The 15,086-nt window shown below is 42.4% G+C and overlaps 1 protein-coding gene across 1 annotated transcript in view; it reads right to left on the bottom strand.

Moving 5' to 3' along the window:
- The window catches only part of LOC106962770 (leucine-rich repeat-containing protein 16B-like), a gene marked incomplete at its 3' end in the record, with an annotated part of 62,025 nt that extends 50,284 nt beyond the window's left edge, over positions 1-11,741 (bottom strand). The window contains exons 1-2 of the mRNA XM_015057383.1: positions 11,282-11,741; positions 3,452-3,546 (exon numbers count right to left, since the gene is read on the bottom strand). Coding sequence (XP_014912869.1) covers positions 3,452-3,546; positions 11,282-11,339 — 153 coding nt within the window. The remainder of the gene's footprint in view (positions 1-3,451; positions 3,547-11,281) is intronic.
- Between the last annotated feature and the right edge of the window lie 3,345 nt (positions 11,742-15,086).

The following is a 15,086-nucleotide window of genomic DNA, read 5'->3' as shown; positions in this document are numbered from 1 at the left end:
TTGAGTACATTTTTGACTGTGTATTTGTACTTTTACTTAAGTACATTTTTTGAGTACTTTCTCCACCACTGGTTAAAAGTTAACGTGTGACAAAAAAAAAGGCAAATTAAGACAGCAATGGTTCACCAGAGCAGAAATCTTCCAGAACTAAATCCTGGAAAAGCTTAAGGATGAGCAAAAGAATACTACATGGAACTCTGATTCTTGTGAAACTATATTGGAAAAGAGTGAGTGCTTTCCCATTGACAAAGGAGGTAATACAGAGTACCGACAGAAGGGATAACAATTGTGCTACAAGTGATTTTGTTAGAAACAATATTTTATCCATCCTGCTTTCCCTGCTGTAACCTAACAGATATTTTTAGACTGTGGGAGGACACTGGAGTGCAGAAAGACCTCTGGCTGGGATTTGAACCGAAGACCTTCTTCCAGCAAGGCAAGAGTGCTACAACTCTACCTAACACTATCCAACCCAACAATTCCTGAGCATGAGGTTTTTTCCAAGTTAAAGGTGGCATTCTAAAATGTTTTGGTGCGAGACGTTTCGTGCACATAACAGGAATTTAATCTCAAATTTCCGCCACATCTTTGCCGGGCTGCTAACAAACGAAGGCAGCGCTGCGTCATAGTCTACGAGACGAACCTTCACCCATCAGGATGAAAGTTCACTTTCACTGCAAACATCTCATTTCAACCGGTTTCAGCTTGTAGAGTCCAGAAAACGGGGAGCCACTTACACTTATGAATGATTTATGTGCAACAGGGGGACTTTAAAAGGCTATTCAAAGCCATAAATCATCATTACATATTACACCCACCACGAGTTTCATAAATTACAACCCTGCTGTAAACATTGCACACCCCCTCCCCCCCACCCCCCAACCACACAACTATACAGTCACTGAACATCCAAGCACAACTAAACCTTCAGACGGAGAAGCAGCTCTTAGCCGACCTCGGCTCTTTGCGCCGAGCAGCTTCTCTGCGTTAACCGTAGAACCCTGGGCAGGGATGAGCACCCCAGTGTGTCCAGGACTGTCAAGCAGTGACTCGCTCAGCAAGTAATTGGCCTATTATTGGTGAGAGCACAGAAACCGCAGAGTCAACAGAGGATGAAACGGAGCAACCGATCAGGATAAATAAGTGGCGGAAGAGCCAAATCGGCAAGTGGGGCATCACAACACATCAGAGATTTCCTCCGCACTCTCTCCCTCTCTCTTTCTTTCTCTCTGCTCACTCCATCCTTCATTCACACTCCTCCAGTAGGAATCCCTCCCCTTTTCCTCCATCATATTCACTCCCCCCACCTCACCCTCTCTGCCTTTGAAGATGCTTTGTTTCTTGACTTGCCTCTAATCTTCAAATAGGGTGATCTAATAACGGCCGCAGGAGTGCGTGTGCAAGCGAGTTCTGTAGCTCTGAGCCTTATGTGAGTGAGTGTGTGTGTGCGTGCGTGTGTGTCTATGTCTAAGCGTGCTGTACATGCCAATCTGCACGCATGTTGTGTGTTTGGATGCGATAGATGCATGTGTGTTGACGCGTCCCGACAAGTTGCCCTGGGTGCTGTTTGGATGTCATGCTGTGCCCTCCCATGGTCTGTCTGAGGTGTGTGTGTGTGTGTGTGTGTGTGTGTGTGTGTGTGTGTGTGTGTGTGTGTGTATGTGTGTGTCACAGAATGACGGCTGGTACAGTCAACACACAATGACAGTTGGATATTAACAAACCTCCAGAGGGGGGAAAGGGGGCCGGAAGAAGGAGCAAAATTTAGAACAAAGGCTTAATGATATACATAAACCAGAAGCATAAAGCACCAATCTATTTTACTCTATCGCCATAAAAAGTAGGGAAAAATGGAAGATGTCGTAATGACGGCTATGATTCTTGACCAGTTCGTTCCAGTTCCACATGCAAAGAAGGTAAAAGGAGCAAGTTACTGCAGCCGTTTCCTGCAGGTTCAAAAAATAAAATAAAATACATTGCCATGTGAAAGCAAGAAAATGTTCTGTGGTCAACATTTGGACTTATGAAAATCGTAATTTTCAATGTAGTTTATTGGGATTTAATATGGTACACTTACAAAAACATTCACGGAAGATAACGGTGCATAATATTTAATCGTTTTGGGGTTTTTATGCGTGAATTACATTGGTCTTTAACCTCCCGGGGTACGAACACGTCTGCAAAACGCCGTACGCAACGAGTCGACTCCGTTAAACAGACGCTTCCTTTCACCGCTTGTGACGTTTTCCAGATTCTGGGTATTTGGCGGCGCGCAGCGTAGGCTGAACAAACCGCTCCGTTTACAAGCCCGTCTCTTCAGTCTTCATACAGCCAGATAAACGCATTCATTAGAGCAAAAAGATTACCTTTAAAGAAAGAGAGACCTTGACAACGAGCTGGGATGAATTCAAATAGTCTATGAGTTCTCCCTCCTCCCCTCGCTTAGCAGCAGAAGCGGCCGGGGTTTATTTGGATAGTAAAAAAAATAAATAAATAAATCTTGTAAGGCAAAGACCTAATTGAATTGCTTTGGATGGTAAGAGGAGCTCAATACCCCTTAACAGGTTTGAGGGAGGATGAAGGGAAGGATGGGAAGGGCATGAGGAGAAGAGGCACAGGAAGTGAGCGTGGTGGTGGAGGGGAGATGACAGGGTGGAGAATAATCGAGATGGACAGATAAGGAGGGAAAGAGGGGGGGAAAGAAAATAAAGAGAGGGGGGTTGGGCTGGAACAATAAAAATATATGCCAGAATGGAAGACGGATAACAGAGATCGAAAAAGGAAAGAACAAAAAAAGAGCGTGGAGAGCGACTAATTCACTTATCAGCATGTGCATCTTGCTGCCTTCAGGGGAAGGTAATGAGCTCACTCCTGTGCATAATGACACCATGTGAGTAAGCGATCGGTCACTAACGCCGCTGACTAATTGTCACTTTCTCATAAGCAGCGGTGGCCTCGGCGCCGGCAGGTTCCTCCGGCGCGTCGCGGGCCGCCCACAGGCCTTCTGGCATCCGCATTTTCTTTACTTTAAAACAAACTCAACAAACGCCACGTCGGCACACGACGCCTGGGCTTATACGCTCTCTCTCTCTCACACACACACACACACGCACGCACACACACACATATACCACTCCCGCCTGTGGCATTAAGGTCATCCTGCCACATCTAATAAACTCTCAGCAAGGACTCAGTTGGCAGTGGCATGGTGTCCACTTTGCTCTGCTTAGGCGGCATCTGTCCTAAGCCTGATTTGCAACGCGTCTGTCGGACGTCTCGCGAAGCAAAGCGCAATCTGCCACTTCTTACGACTCCCTCCGTTTCTTGGAGTTCGGTCCAACTGAAGCGCTTAAATATCAAGTTGGGTTACATTCCCCTCCCCCCCCCCAAGCTCATCTACCAGTGTTCACAAATATGGTTTCTGTTGGTGGAAGAGAAAGAAGGCTCTTACCAAGATTCTGTCCTCTGACTTGCCGCCTCTCGTCTCCTGTTTGATGGCTCGCACAAACTTAACGGGCTGTTTGTCCAAAACCTTCCTGATGCTCTCTGGGAAAAAATGTGAAAGAGGAAAAACAAAAACAAAAAAAAGAGAGAGAGAGAGAGAGAGAGAGAATATGAAATAAATAGTGATCTAACAGATTAACTTAGAAGACAGCTAAAGGTTTTTACAAAGAAAATTTATACAATATAAATATACAGCCGGGCCTGAAAAATTTGTGTAAAAGCTCGTATAAGTAAGCACCATATTTATTGATAATCAATATTGGCTGAAGTCAAAACGCTGCTTGCCAAAATATTACTGTTTTCTTCCTTTCTGCTCCCGGATGGGTCCTTACCCAGTCGTTTCCTCACACGCAGCGTAGAGACATTGAAAGTTACTTCAACCACAGAAACGGTGACAGTTTCCCCATTCATAAATTATTTTGTAGTGAGTGATTAGAGTCATTCGGTTCCAGGATTGTTCACAATCGGTCCCATAGTTTTGATGTTGGCCTGAATCATCTATTCCAAAACCAGTTTTCATGTATGCTTGGTGTCATTGTCTCGTCAGAAATCCCAGCAGAGACAAAGTTTTAGCCATCCTACTGAAACCGTCAAACCCAGAAGACAGGAAAACGGTTGGCATTTTGAGTAGCAACCCAAGAACCATTAACACTCGAGCCTCTAATGAACTGGAAGCTTCTGGTACACCAGTATTACTGTCAACATGGACCAAGAAAGTGTGAAACGGAAGAGAAGCCCATACTCCCAAATCTTTGAGTTTGACAGTGATTGACAGCTGCTAACAGCCAAAAAGTCTCCTACACAAAGGTTTTATTGTAAGAGCAGCAGGGGTGCTGGCAGGAATCTTGGGCCCTATGACAGAAAATGTTATTGGGCCCCCCCTTATGCACCTGCTGTTATAATTTGAGTGTATCTGAACCATCAAAAGCATCACAATTTTAAAGGCATGCAATTGCCTTGCTTTCTTTGGTCCAATACTGATAGTAGCACAGTATTTACTGCTTGTGAATTTTACATGCAACAGTCCGCATACAATGTGCAAATAGGTTGCTTAAATTTTTTTTTAATTAGATTTAGATTACTGAAAGATCTCTCCCCACCAGCAACAGTCACAGGCCACGTGCAAAATATACGTGTAGCAATCCAGACTTCTCAAAAAATGCTGTGTAGTTGCATTTTATTCAAGCTGCAGTATACAACTTTAATTAAAAAAATATATACTTTTTCTGTGTCATGACAATTTGTTATGAGACAGATAATCTGAGAAAAAAATCAATCTCCTCTACTTTCTCCCTGAGATACTATTGCTGGCTAAAGATTGTGATTTACAGCGCTGAAACCCTCCTCCTGGTTCTGATTGGTTGTTTCTGGGCAGCGCAGGGAGAAGAAAGAGAAGATGTTTCTCAGATAATTTCTCCGACTGTCACAACAGCTTTAACAAATATGTAAAATTTTTATTTATTTTTTGGTAAAAGTGGCATACTGCAGCTTTAATTTCACTTATGAGGGGGCAGATCATGAGGGACGTGGGAAAAGGTGTCTGTAATTTAAATGCAAATTTAGGTAAAACTGTGTGGACTGGCTCCAGTGCAGACAGGAGGCTGTTTTGTCATTATCATTTTAAAAAGATTGTTTGAGTTTCAGTAACATATTGCTTTTGTTGTGTAATTGTAAAAAAAAAAAAAGAAAAGAGAGAGAAATCCCTATAGATTCCCTGGAATGATGCTAACTAGCTTGTCAGTGTTGCTCATCTTTTTCACTGGGGGCAGGGCTTACAGGTTATTCTGATATCAGGGACCAGAGCTGCTGCTGACTGCTCACCTGTTGTTAAGTGTGGTAAAAGGTACAGGTACAAGTTAAATGTATGACTATCTTGGTATGTTATTCCTTAATTCATTAAACGCCAGTAAAATGGAGGCAAACCGTAGTTTGAAGCTAAGCTAACTATGGTTAGCTACGGTTGACATTCTCACACAGTCTACTCACCTCTCTTGGAGAAAAACTGGGTTACAAATTGACACTCGTCTTTTTTTTGGATAACCTGACTATAATTTTTCTTGGCAGCACAGTAACATCCACAGTTGTTCGTGTATTCTACTAAATATAGCTGAACACGTGTCACTGTCAAGTGCACCAAGCAGGAACGAACCATTTAACGCAGATCCAAGGGGGTGTTCAGGGCAAATTTGAATGTGTGCTTTTTGGTCTGGGAGAGGTAAAATTAAATTTTTACTGCTAAAAACAATTTATAAAGCATGATATGATTAATTTTGTTATTGACACTACCCCCATTTTTTTCTATTTCCGCAAAGAAGAAAAAAACTATGTTGTGGGGGGCCCCCAGTCGGTCGGGGGCCCTAGGAATTGTCCTACCTTTTGCCCCTGAAGAGGAGATATATGTGTAGCCATTTTACAAAAAGAGCAGAATGTGCAGGGGTCAATGTGAGATTTCCAAACCAAAGAAATGGTTGTGGCTGTATCATGCTCTTAAGCATTTGTACAAACGGTACATTATTTGTGCAACTAGTTCACTTGATAAACTGGATATGACAGTGAATAAAAATAACTACTGGAAATTCTTCAATTTCACCTCAAGTCAACATGATGATTAAAACTTTTAGATGTCCCAGCAGGTTAACAATCTTGAAAAAAAACAGGTTAAAATGGTAAAGCAGGCCAACATTAACCATCTGGAGAGGCCTTCTCATAGCGCCAACTTTAGTCAGTAACTCAGTGAGAATACTTATAAAACATATTTAAGTGAACTTCACTAATTAAGCTGGGAAGATTGGTCAAATATACAGAATTGCGCCACAAGTAAAAAAGAAAAAAAAAAAAAGTGAGATGTTGAAACTGAACTTCAAGTGACCCTAATGTGTTTTAGGAAAAATTCACACTAAATTCACGCTTCCAAATTTTGTTTCTACAATTCACTGAATCTGTTGTGCAACCATTCCACACCGGGGGAGGGGGGGGGAGTTCAATTTAATCATGGAAAGCACGCAGTGATTTACATTTATGCAAATGTTGGTTATATGCAAAACTGCAGAAAACTACAAAGTAGCATCTTGAGCTGCTATAGCAACAGTAGCAGCTCAAGATGTTATGAACAGAAGAACAGAGGCGCTCCTGTTGTAATGGGGTTTATATATTTAAAGTGAAAACCACAGTAACGATTGTAGCAATACTTTGCTAGAGTGACGGTTGTTATTCTCATTCTGTTAGTTTTCTGCTGAAGTTAAATCCCTGAAAGTGACTGGGGGGTCGGGGGGAGCCAATTTCCCATGTGAATTCAGATCCCACCTTTCACTCCGACCCCTATTTAGTTATTTAAATTGATACGAACCTTTTAAAGCTAAATGCTGACAGACAAGTACAACTTAATGTGGTTTAATTCACTGCCAATATAACACGAGAATTATAACTTCTATATCAGCACAGATGCAATTTCAGCACGTTGGGTCTTCACCTCTGAGTGAAATATTTGTAAATCATATTCTGAGCTTTGGCGTCAACAGCTCTCGAACATGATCAACTGCGCTTTCTCCATTAAGAGTGATTTACTAGAAGAGGGAAATAAGATTTAACAAAATATAAAAAGGCATTTTGTGCATGCCATGATAATCACCATGTAAAAATGTGCTTTATGTTGGGGTTGAATAACTGAACAAGGACCAGCCAGAGAGTGTAATATACAATAAGAAGGAAAGATGAAACACTGCTGGCGACGGAGCAAACAATTTGGTGCTTGGTTTTGCTTCGTCATTTTCTCAACATCTGAACAGTGAAAACTTTTATTACCATCCAGAGATAATTTGCTGAATGGTGTTTCTTCCATATCAAAATCTTCCTTAAAAGGGGTTTAAGTTTCATTGCAAATGTGAAAATAAAGAAAGATCACATTTCTTATTGTTAATACGGATTGCTCATTTAAAGAGAGCCATGCAGGAGACGTACAGTCAGAGACAAAGAGCTTGTGAGAACAGCCACATGGAAAACTAACAATGTGTTCAAGAATGGATGAGCTCCCTGCTTCACTGCAGTGGATCGGTTTCAGAGCTACATCGCCTTTCAGGAGTATTCTTACCTCCAATTTTCCGCATTTTGTTACGTTGCAACCGTAAACCTCTGTGAGTTTTTATTTGGATGGAGTTTATGTGCCAAAAAAAAAAAGTAGAGCGTGATTGTGAAATGGAGGAAAAATACATTGTTTTTACACATTTATTTTAGCTTATAGTTGTGATCGTCCCTCTTAAGCCACAACTTTGTAAAACCACCAGCTGCCAGGTTTCAGAAGTGTCTAACTTTCTGCTTTATCTCCTTTGCAAAGTAGCTCCAGCTCAGCCAGACTGGATAAAGGGTTTCTTTGAACATCAGTTTTCCTAATTGGATTTAGATTTGAACTTTGATTACACCATTCTAACACATGGATACGCTTTGATCCAAATCATTCTTTTGTAGTTCTCTGTGTTAAAGGTTGCTCTGATAGAAAGAGGACCTGCACCCCTGTCTCAAGTCCTTAGCAGACTCTGTTTTTTTTTCTTTTCCATCAGAATTGCCCAGTAATTAGCTTGATCTATCACTTAGCATTTTGTATTTTTCAAAAAAAAAGTCCAATTTTGGTCTTATTTGGCCAGAGAGCCTTCGTTTACATTTGCTTTAACCTCTGCATGGATTGTGTGAATTGTGATTGTATGTCTCTCTCTTTCAACAATGATTTTTTTTCTGGCCACTCTTTAAATAAATAAAGAAAGAAAACATTTGTGGAGTGACATACCAGTCCTGCCAAAAGATTCCTCCACCTGATCAATGGATATTTCAAGGGCTGGTCCGAAACGATCGCTACTGTGATTAATGCTCTGTTCCTTCCTTGTGAGTTCAAGCGGATGGCCATGTCTTGGTAGTAGATTTGTAGAGAGCCGTCAACAGATTCCTGGCTCTGGTTTCTCTCCGGTTAAAGTTACCAAAGGATTCTCGTCTGCTTTGATTTATGCTCTCCTTGCCCAGTCTGTCGATTGTAGGTTGAAAGTCATGTCATTGGTAGGTTTGACGGTGTACCGCGCTATTGGTTTTCACATTTATTGAACAAAGAACAGTGAGACGTTCCAAGCATTGACTATTGTTTTATGACCCAACCTTGCTGTAAACTTCTCCATCATTTTCTCTGACCCGTCTGCCGAGTTCCTTGGAGTTCACGAAGCTGCTTGTTCACTTTGGTTTTCTAACAGACCTCAGAGGGCGTCACAGGACAGGACTGACATGATTAGCCGGATTAATCGATTATTGATCTAACAGTCAACTGATTTGGTAATTGATTAATTGTTAGCTGAAGTGTACAGAATCAAAGCAAAGCATAGTGCTGTGCTGCTTAATAAGGTTCACAGCTGCAATGTGGCAAAACATGAAAAAGTAAGTCTGAGTTCTTTTAAAAAGCCGATGCACAACCTGCGAGAGAGTCACACCACGTCAAGCTGATCGACCCTCCTGTAACTCACTGAGACGCGCTCGAGGTTTCCTCCATTTACATTCAATTTCCAGTGTTGAGCCACAACACGTTCCGCTATTACACAAACATAATGTCAACCTATATCTTCTGTCGGCAAACACGCGCGTATGCCAACAAGCTGCGAGATATACCCGCGGCCCACATTCCAACCGAGCCCGCCACTCGAATTGAGCACTCATGGAGCTCAGCAGATGGAGATGCAGCGAGTCGTGCTGTGTCACGACACTCCATTGTGTCAAATTCTCCCAGACTTCTCCCACTAGATTGCAATTCTCCCCCGTCCAGTAGCGGTGGTGGAAGTTGGCTGTCACGCCTGATCGAGCAGCGGCAGATGCGGGGAGGATGAGGCGGAGGTGGGGCGGGTGCAGGGAACTCACTGGTGGGTTGAAGGAGGGATCAGCTGAAGGCAAACATGGAGTTATTGGTATTAAGGCTGGGTAAGACCCAATCACTTAAACCATTTAACTTACTATGCGCCGCCCCAGTGGCCTGCCCAGGTGACCTCAGCTTCTGCTCACGAAGGTGTAAAGAGGGACAGTAAGACGGGGAAGGATAGAAGCAAAAACAGAGACTCCCCTGCTCACTTCCTCTCTGAAGGTTTGAAATATTGATGTACACTTCAAAAATGAACGTTGCAGGGCAGAAAAAATACTAGCCACTTGTGTTATTTGCTTATATTCATATACATTATATTTCAAACAAATATGATATTCAATAGTCATTGAATTCTAAAATTAGCTGCTTGTTAGATACCAAATACCATCAAGACAAAAAGTTTGTTTGTGTAATTTAAGGCTCAAATATTTATATGAAGTGCTGAGGAAATCTTTCAACTTACTAAATAAAAATAAAACTCTCATAAGACTTGGAATTACGAACGATTGTGTGGGAGCAAGATTTGTGGTTTGCCTCCAACATTAGCTAGCTTAGTGACAAAGCTAATGCTAAGATCAAGTTCACTAACAAGGTGAGTTTTTGAAACCCTACAGCAGCAGCTGGTCATTGATGGCACATTTTAACTGTGGTTGTCAAGGCAAAAGTTGGAAGTGCACCTCTTGTGAATAAATCTGAAGAGTCTAATCCTAATTCAGTAGTACTTAAAGTCTTGCATAGCTTAGCAATGCCAAAAATGCTGAAGTCAAACATGCTAGCAAGTCAAGTTTCATAACCCTGAGGCAGTTCGTGCTGATGATGGAACCCGAGTTGCATGTTGAATAAATCTTTTAACTTACTAATACTTAAAAACATTCATAAGTCTTGAAATTAATAACAATCCTACGCCAGAGCATTGCGGTTCTTCTCTAATGTTAGCTGGTTTAGTGACTGAGCTAATGTAAACGTCTAACTTGCTAACAAGTTGAATTTTGCAACCCTGAATCAGTAGTAGTCTGTTAGGGAGTACATTTCATCTGAATAGGCCTCATCTGACCTGATAGCCTTCCTCTGAATGCTACATTTTTTTTTTTTTTTTTTTTTTTTTTTGTCAAATCCACAAAGTCTTTCTACAATTTCCAACAGTTTTCTCAGAAGCTTTATCTCCACCCCCTTCTCCTCTGGCAGGTGAGTTAATGAACCAAATGCCGCCTGGTGCTTAGACAGAAGGGGCTTGACAAGGTTGACCTGGTAAACAGCGGGACTTAACTCGCCGCATCACGATAATCAACAGTGAGAGACGCGCCTTCTCCGACATCCCATCGTCCAAACATGTTGATGTGCTTTGTGGGCTGCACTGTCCGAGAACTCACAGCGTAACACACACACACACACACACCTCCACCATCACCCTCCCCAGTGCATGCTGCTACAGCCTTCTGCACGCAAACAGCTCCCAGTCACATCCCAGCTCCCACGCACACGCACAGAAGAGAGAAGGGGGAAGAAACTCATAATGAATCCATAAAGCGCAGCGCGTTCACACTTAAAGGCTTAAAAATAACTCGGAAAATAAACTGGACCCAGCGCGCGCTTCCAGTTACAAGACAGGTTTAGTTTTATGGACAGATGAGCGCCAGAAGTGAGCATCCACGCACAGAGATCGATAGGACCACAGTTCACGCAAGCAAGCGTGACAGTTTTTTTTTTTTTTTTTTTTTTTTTTGTTAGTTTCTTTTGCGCTTCCAGCGACCGCATGTGGCGTTAAACTCCTTTTAAATCAAATTCAGAGAAAGAGAGGGGGCTGGGGGGAAGCATTCAGTGATCTGCCCCCCTGCGCATCCTCCTGGTTCGTTTCTAAAACACGTCTCGACCCCACTCTGAAGCTGCTAAACTTACCTGTGATTTCCCTGCTCACGCTGACGAAGCCGGCCGCTGAGTTCTCCTTTGAGGCCATGGTGCGCCGCGCCGCGCCGCGGTCCGTCCAGCCCTTCCGGCCGCTTCTCCGTCCTCCCTCAGACGTCCAGTCGCTGCCCACTTCTCTGACGCTCCCGTCTCCCCCGATCCTGTAAATATCCGGGTTCCGGCAGGTGCCCCTCGGTGTGGCAAAAGTCCGTAAAGTGAGACGCGGAGCGCTGGGTGCCGCGGTGCGCACTTGCAATCTCCACTTCGGCACTCAGGAAAAGAGCAGAAAGAGGGAGAGAGAGAGAGAGTGAGAGAGCGAGAGAGAGAGACGCAGGCACACAGAGGAGAGAAAGGGAGACTGATGACGATAAGGTGGTGGATGCCTGTTTTTGTTGTTGTTGTTGTTGTTTTTTTTTTGAAAATGTAAAAGAGCTCTGGGGCCACATTCTGCCGGGCCTAAAACATGCATCTCCCATCCGGTGGCTGCGACAACAAAAGTAAGGGAAATGGAAAAAAGGGTCTTAATATGCAGCTGCATAGAAAATTGTTAAAAAGTTAATTTAGTCTACATTATATTTAAACAGTCAAATTTACATATTAAATAGACCATTTACACACAGATTAATGTAGTCCAAGGTTTCATTTATGGGAAGAGGAGGCAAACTTTTTCCTGTCAGATCATGAATGTCCTCAGAGAGCCGCTTATGGCAGAATGCATCGATTAAATGACCCTTTCAGAAACTTAAAATGTTATAGTTTTCTCTGCGTTCGATTAGTACATCTTTATTTTCAACATCTATTCACATTGATGTAATTTGGTCGAATACAAATATTTGACTGATACAATAATACAAATGACCTGATATTAAAGATCAATGTCTCTCGCCCTCCAGACTGTAGAGGGAGACATAACTTATGTGTGTGGCAGCTGTGATTTGTAGTCATGTTCCTTAGAAACTTTGCATTTTAAAACCAAAACAAAGTTTTATTACACAAATCTCAACCTGAAGCCTCAGACTCACACAGTGTCCAGTATTTTCTTTTTTTGGGGGGATGAAAAACTGCATCAATTGACGGTTGTGTCTCATCTGCCGCTCGCCGATGCATCACAAATGATCAATGAGGACCAGACACCAGTCAATCATCTTCTCAAACTCTTTAAAACTAGTTTTGTTTTTGTCCCCTTCGGTTCTGCAGGAACGTGCAATAAGCGTGAGCTGAGGAAAGAATGAAGTACTCTAAACCTCGATGGCGGCGCTCACTTTCGACATGATTAAGAACGCAGATAATCTCCATCTGCAGACGAAACTGCTCCCTACATCACACTGCTGTTGGGAACTTCAAGTTGGGAACGTCACGCAGTCCAATCTGCCAAAAGCAGATTGGACTGCGTGACTCTCCGATCGTCTTCCAGACTCTGGGACTTTGATTTCCAAATGAAATCACAATTAATCACAATCTTAGTCTATGATTTACACTTTAAATTAGAATTTTAAAAAAGCGTGTAAAATTACTGCACTGCATAACAGAAATAAAAAATATTTTTAAATTGATTACTTTACATCAGTGTCATAAATTGTGTGGTTGAAGCGGGAACAAATTGCAGAGAGCAAAAAATTAAGACCACAACAAACTTACAGTAAGGACATAGACTGAGGGCAGGGTAGGAGGAAAAACCCGGTGAATAATGAGAGCCAGGAAGTTTAAATGCAGAGGAGGTGTGATCAGTGACATGAGAACAGGTGAGTCTAATCAGGGGACTGGTGAACAGCTGTGGGAGAGCAATGAATGGAGGAAACTGAGTGAATGAAGCTAATAAGTATGACACTCAGAAAGCCGAACTAGACACAAGATCATCTGCAAGTCAAAAAGAGAAAAGAGTCAAACAATAGCAAGAGAGAATAAAACAAATTTCATGGAGGAGGCATAAATACGTCTTGGAAAAGAAACGCAAGAGGAAAACGGAAGCACACCTATCGATCACGACAACTTCAGCTGTCAGATGCAGTTCTGGGCCCAAACACATCAATCAGGTTTCTGAATTCTCCCATCAGCGTTCAGTTGTTCAGCTCCCCAGAGGCCAGAAACACTCGATTAATTTGATGGAGCCAAAAAAAACGTTTTTATTGTTTTTCTTTTAAAGAAAACCGAAACATTAAAGACCCGTGGATTGTGACAATTGGTGTCATTGTCATGCTTAGGCTTCAACAGAGAGCCAAACACTTCAACTTAGAGATCCAGACTCAATCCCTTTTTACTGGTCTGTTTAAGCGAGTAAAAAAGGTTTCTGCCATTTTAGTCACTTCGGTCGAGTCCTGGAAACGTTCGGTGCTGTCCCGTGTTTTCTCTATTCAACGATGATGTCTGAAGTTCCAAAGTCTTGGAAACATTTTGTTACCCTGTCCAGAACAATACCAGTCACTTTCTTTGACGTCTGTGCTGAGATCAGGACATGATGTCTTTGTGATTAAAGGCAACGTCTGATTTTCTCAGAAAGGGTTATGTGGAGTAGTTACAAGTACTGTAGTAAGTATCCTGCCTGAAGTAAATAACAGAGGGACTGCCATTTGAAGAGTCATGAAGGTACTCTCGTAAGACACTAAGTAAAAAAAAAAAAAAAAAAAGCAGGGTCATTTTGCTCTTCAGGGCTCAAAGTGTTTCTGGTCAAAGAGACTTTGTTGGTTCAGCCATCTCAAACAAAATCTATCATCGCCAGAAACATAAAAAAATCTTTTGTCATCATTGTTGTAACTCACAACGACGTGTTAAGTAGTCTGAGAAAGCAAAAGTAAACCAAGCACTTTCTGACATTTTCTGGAAACATTAAGCAGCGTCACTGCTGCTGTGACTCATGTCCTATTGTCTTTTTTTCCCCTCCAGCAATGAGCGCCTCTACAGCTGTTCCTGAGTCAAAATCTCATAAGAGCAGAGCAACTTGCTCCCCATTACATCCGTGTCTGTCGGATGCTCCTGGTGACAGGTGAGGCTCGCAAAGCGTGACAGAAGTTAGCACCGACATGTTACATCAAGCTCCCGCGGCGTGACGTGTTCGAGACATTCACGATGTGTTAAGTCCCACGGTGTGCGCTGGGCTTTTACTTGAACTGACGAATTAACTCTTCAGCCTGTCACCGAGTTCTGCAGGAGCCCACTAATGACCCACTCTTTCAATTCAGGTGTGTCAGAGCAGAAAATGATCTACAACAGAAAGGACACTGGCAGTCGAAGACTAAAATAGCCAATCCTACAAAAATCCAGCTGAGAGCGGGGGCTGTTCGACGAGTTTCCACCATCAATCCGTCGTCGCGGGCTCAAAACTTTGATTGCAGCCATTTTTGATACGGAAGATTGTTTTTTTGTTGTGTCACTAACTTTAGAAGGCGGCTTCCTCATCCACAAATGTGGGCTGACCGTCCATCTGTTTTACCTGCTTAATTCTTCCAGGGTTTCTGGTGGCGACTCCAATATTTCCGTTCCTCTTCAGTCCAGTGATGCCTCTTGCATACAAACTGGTTTTTAATCCAGATTTTTTTTTTTTTTTCTTGTCTTTTTTTTTTTATGTTTTTGGGCAGTCAAAGGAAGCCAGACCACTGTCAGAAAACTAAACTAATTCATGGAAGAAAATGCAAACTCTAGAAGGATCTCAGATGTTTGGAGTTCAAAAGCAGGACCATATTAGCAACTGCGCCGCTACGAGCAAACAAACTAAAAAACAAAGATATTTCCTGAAGGAGAAAACAGAACAAGACCTGTTTGGTACAAAGACAGAATGTCTTGCACAGTTGGCTTATCAGTGGTA

The sequence above is a fragment of the Poecilia latipinna genome, unplaced genomic scaffold (assembly GCF_001443285.1).
Source record: "Poecilia latipinna isolate Pla-1442-1.1 unplaced genomic scaffold, P_latipinna-1.0 Scaffold1458, whole genome shotgun sequence".
NCBI classification, from domain to species: Eukaryota; Metazoa; Chordata; class Actinopteri; order Cyprinodontiformes; family Poeciliidae; genus Poecilia; species Poecilia latipinna.
Note: the sequence above shows the minus strand (reverse complement) of the source record. Positions and strands in the feature narration are given on the sequence as shown.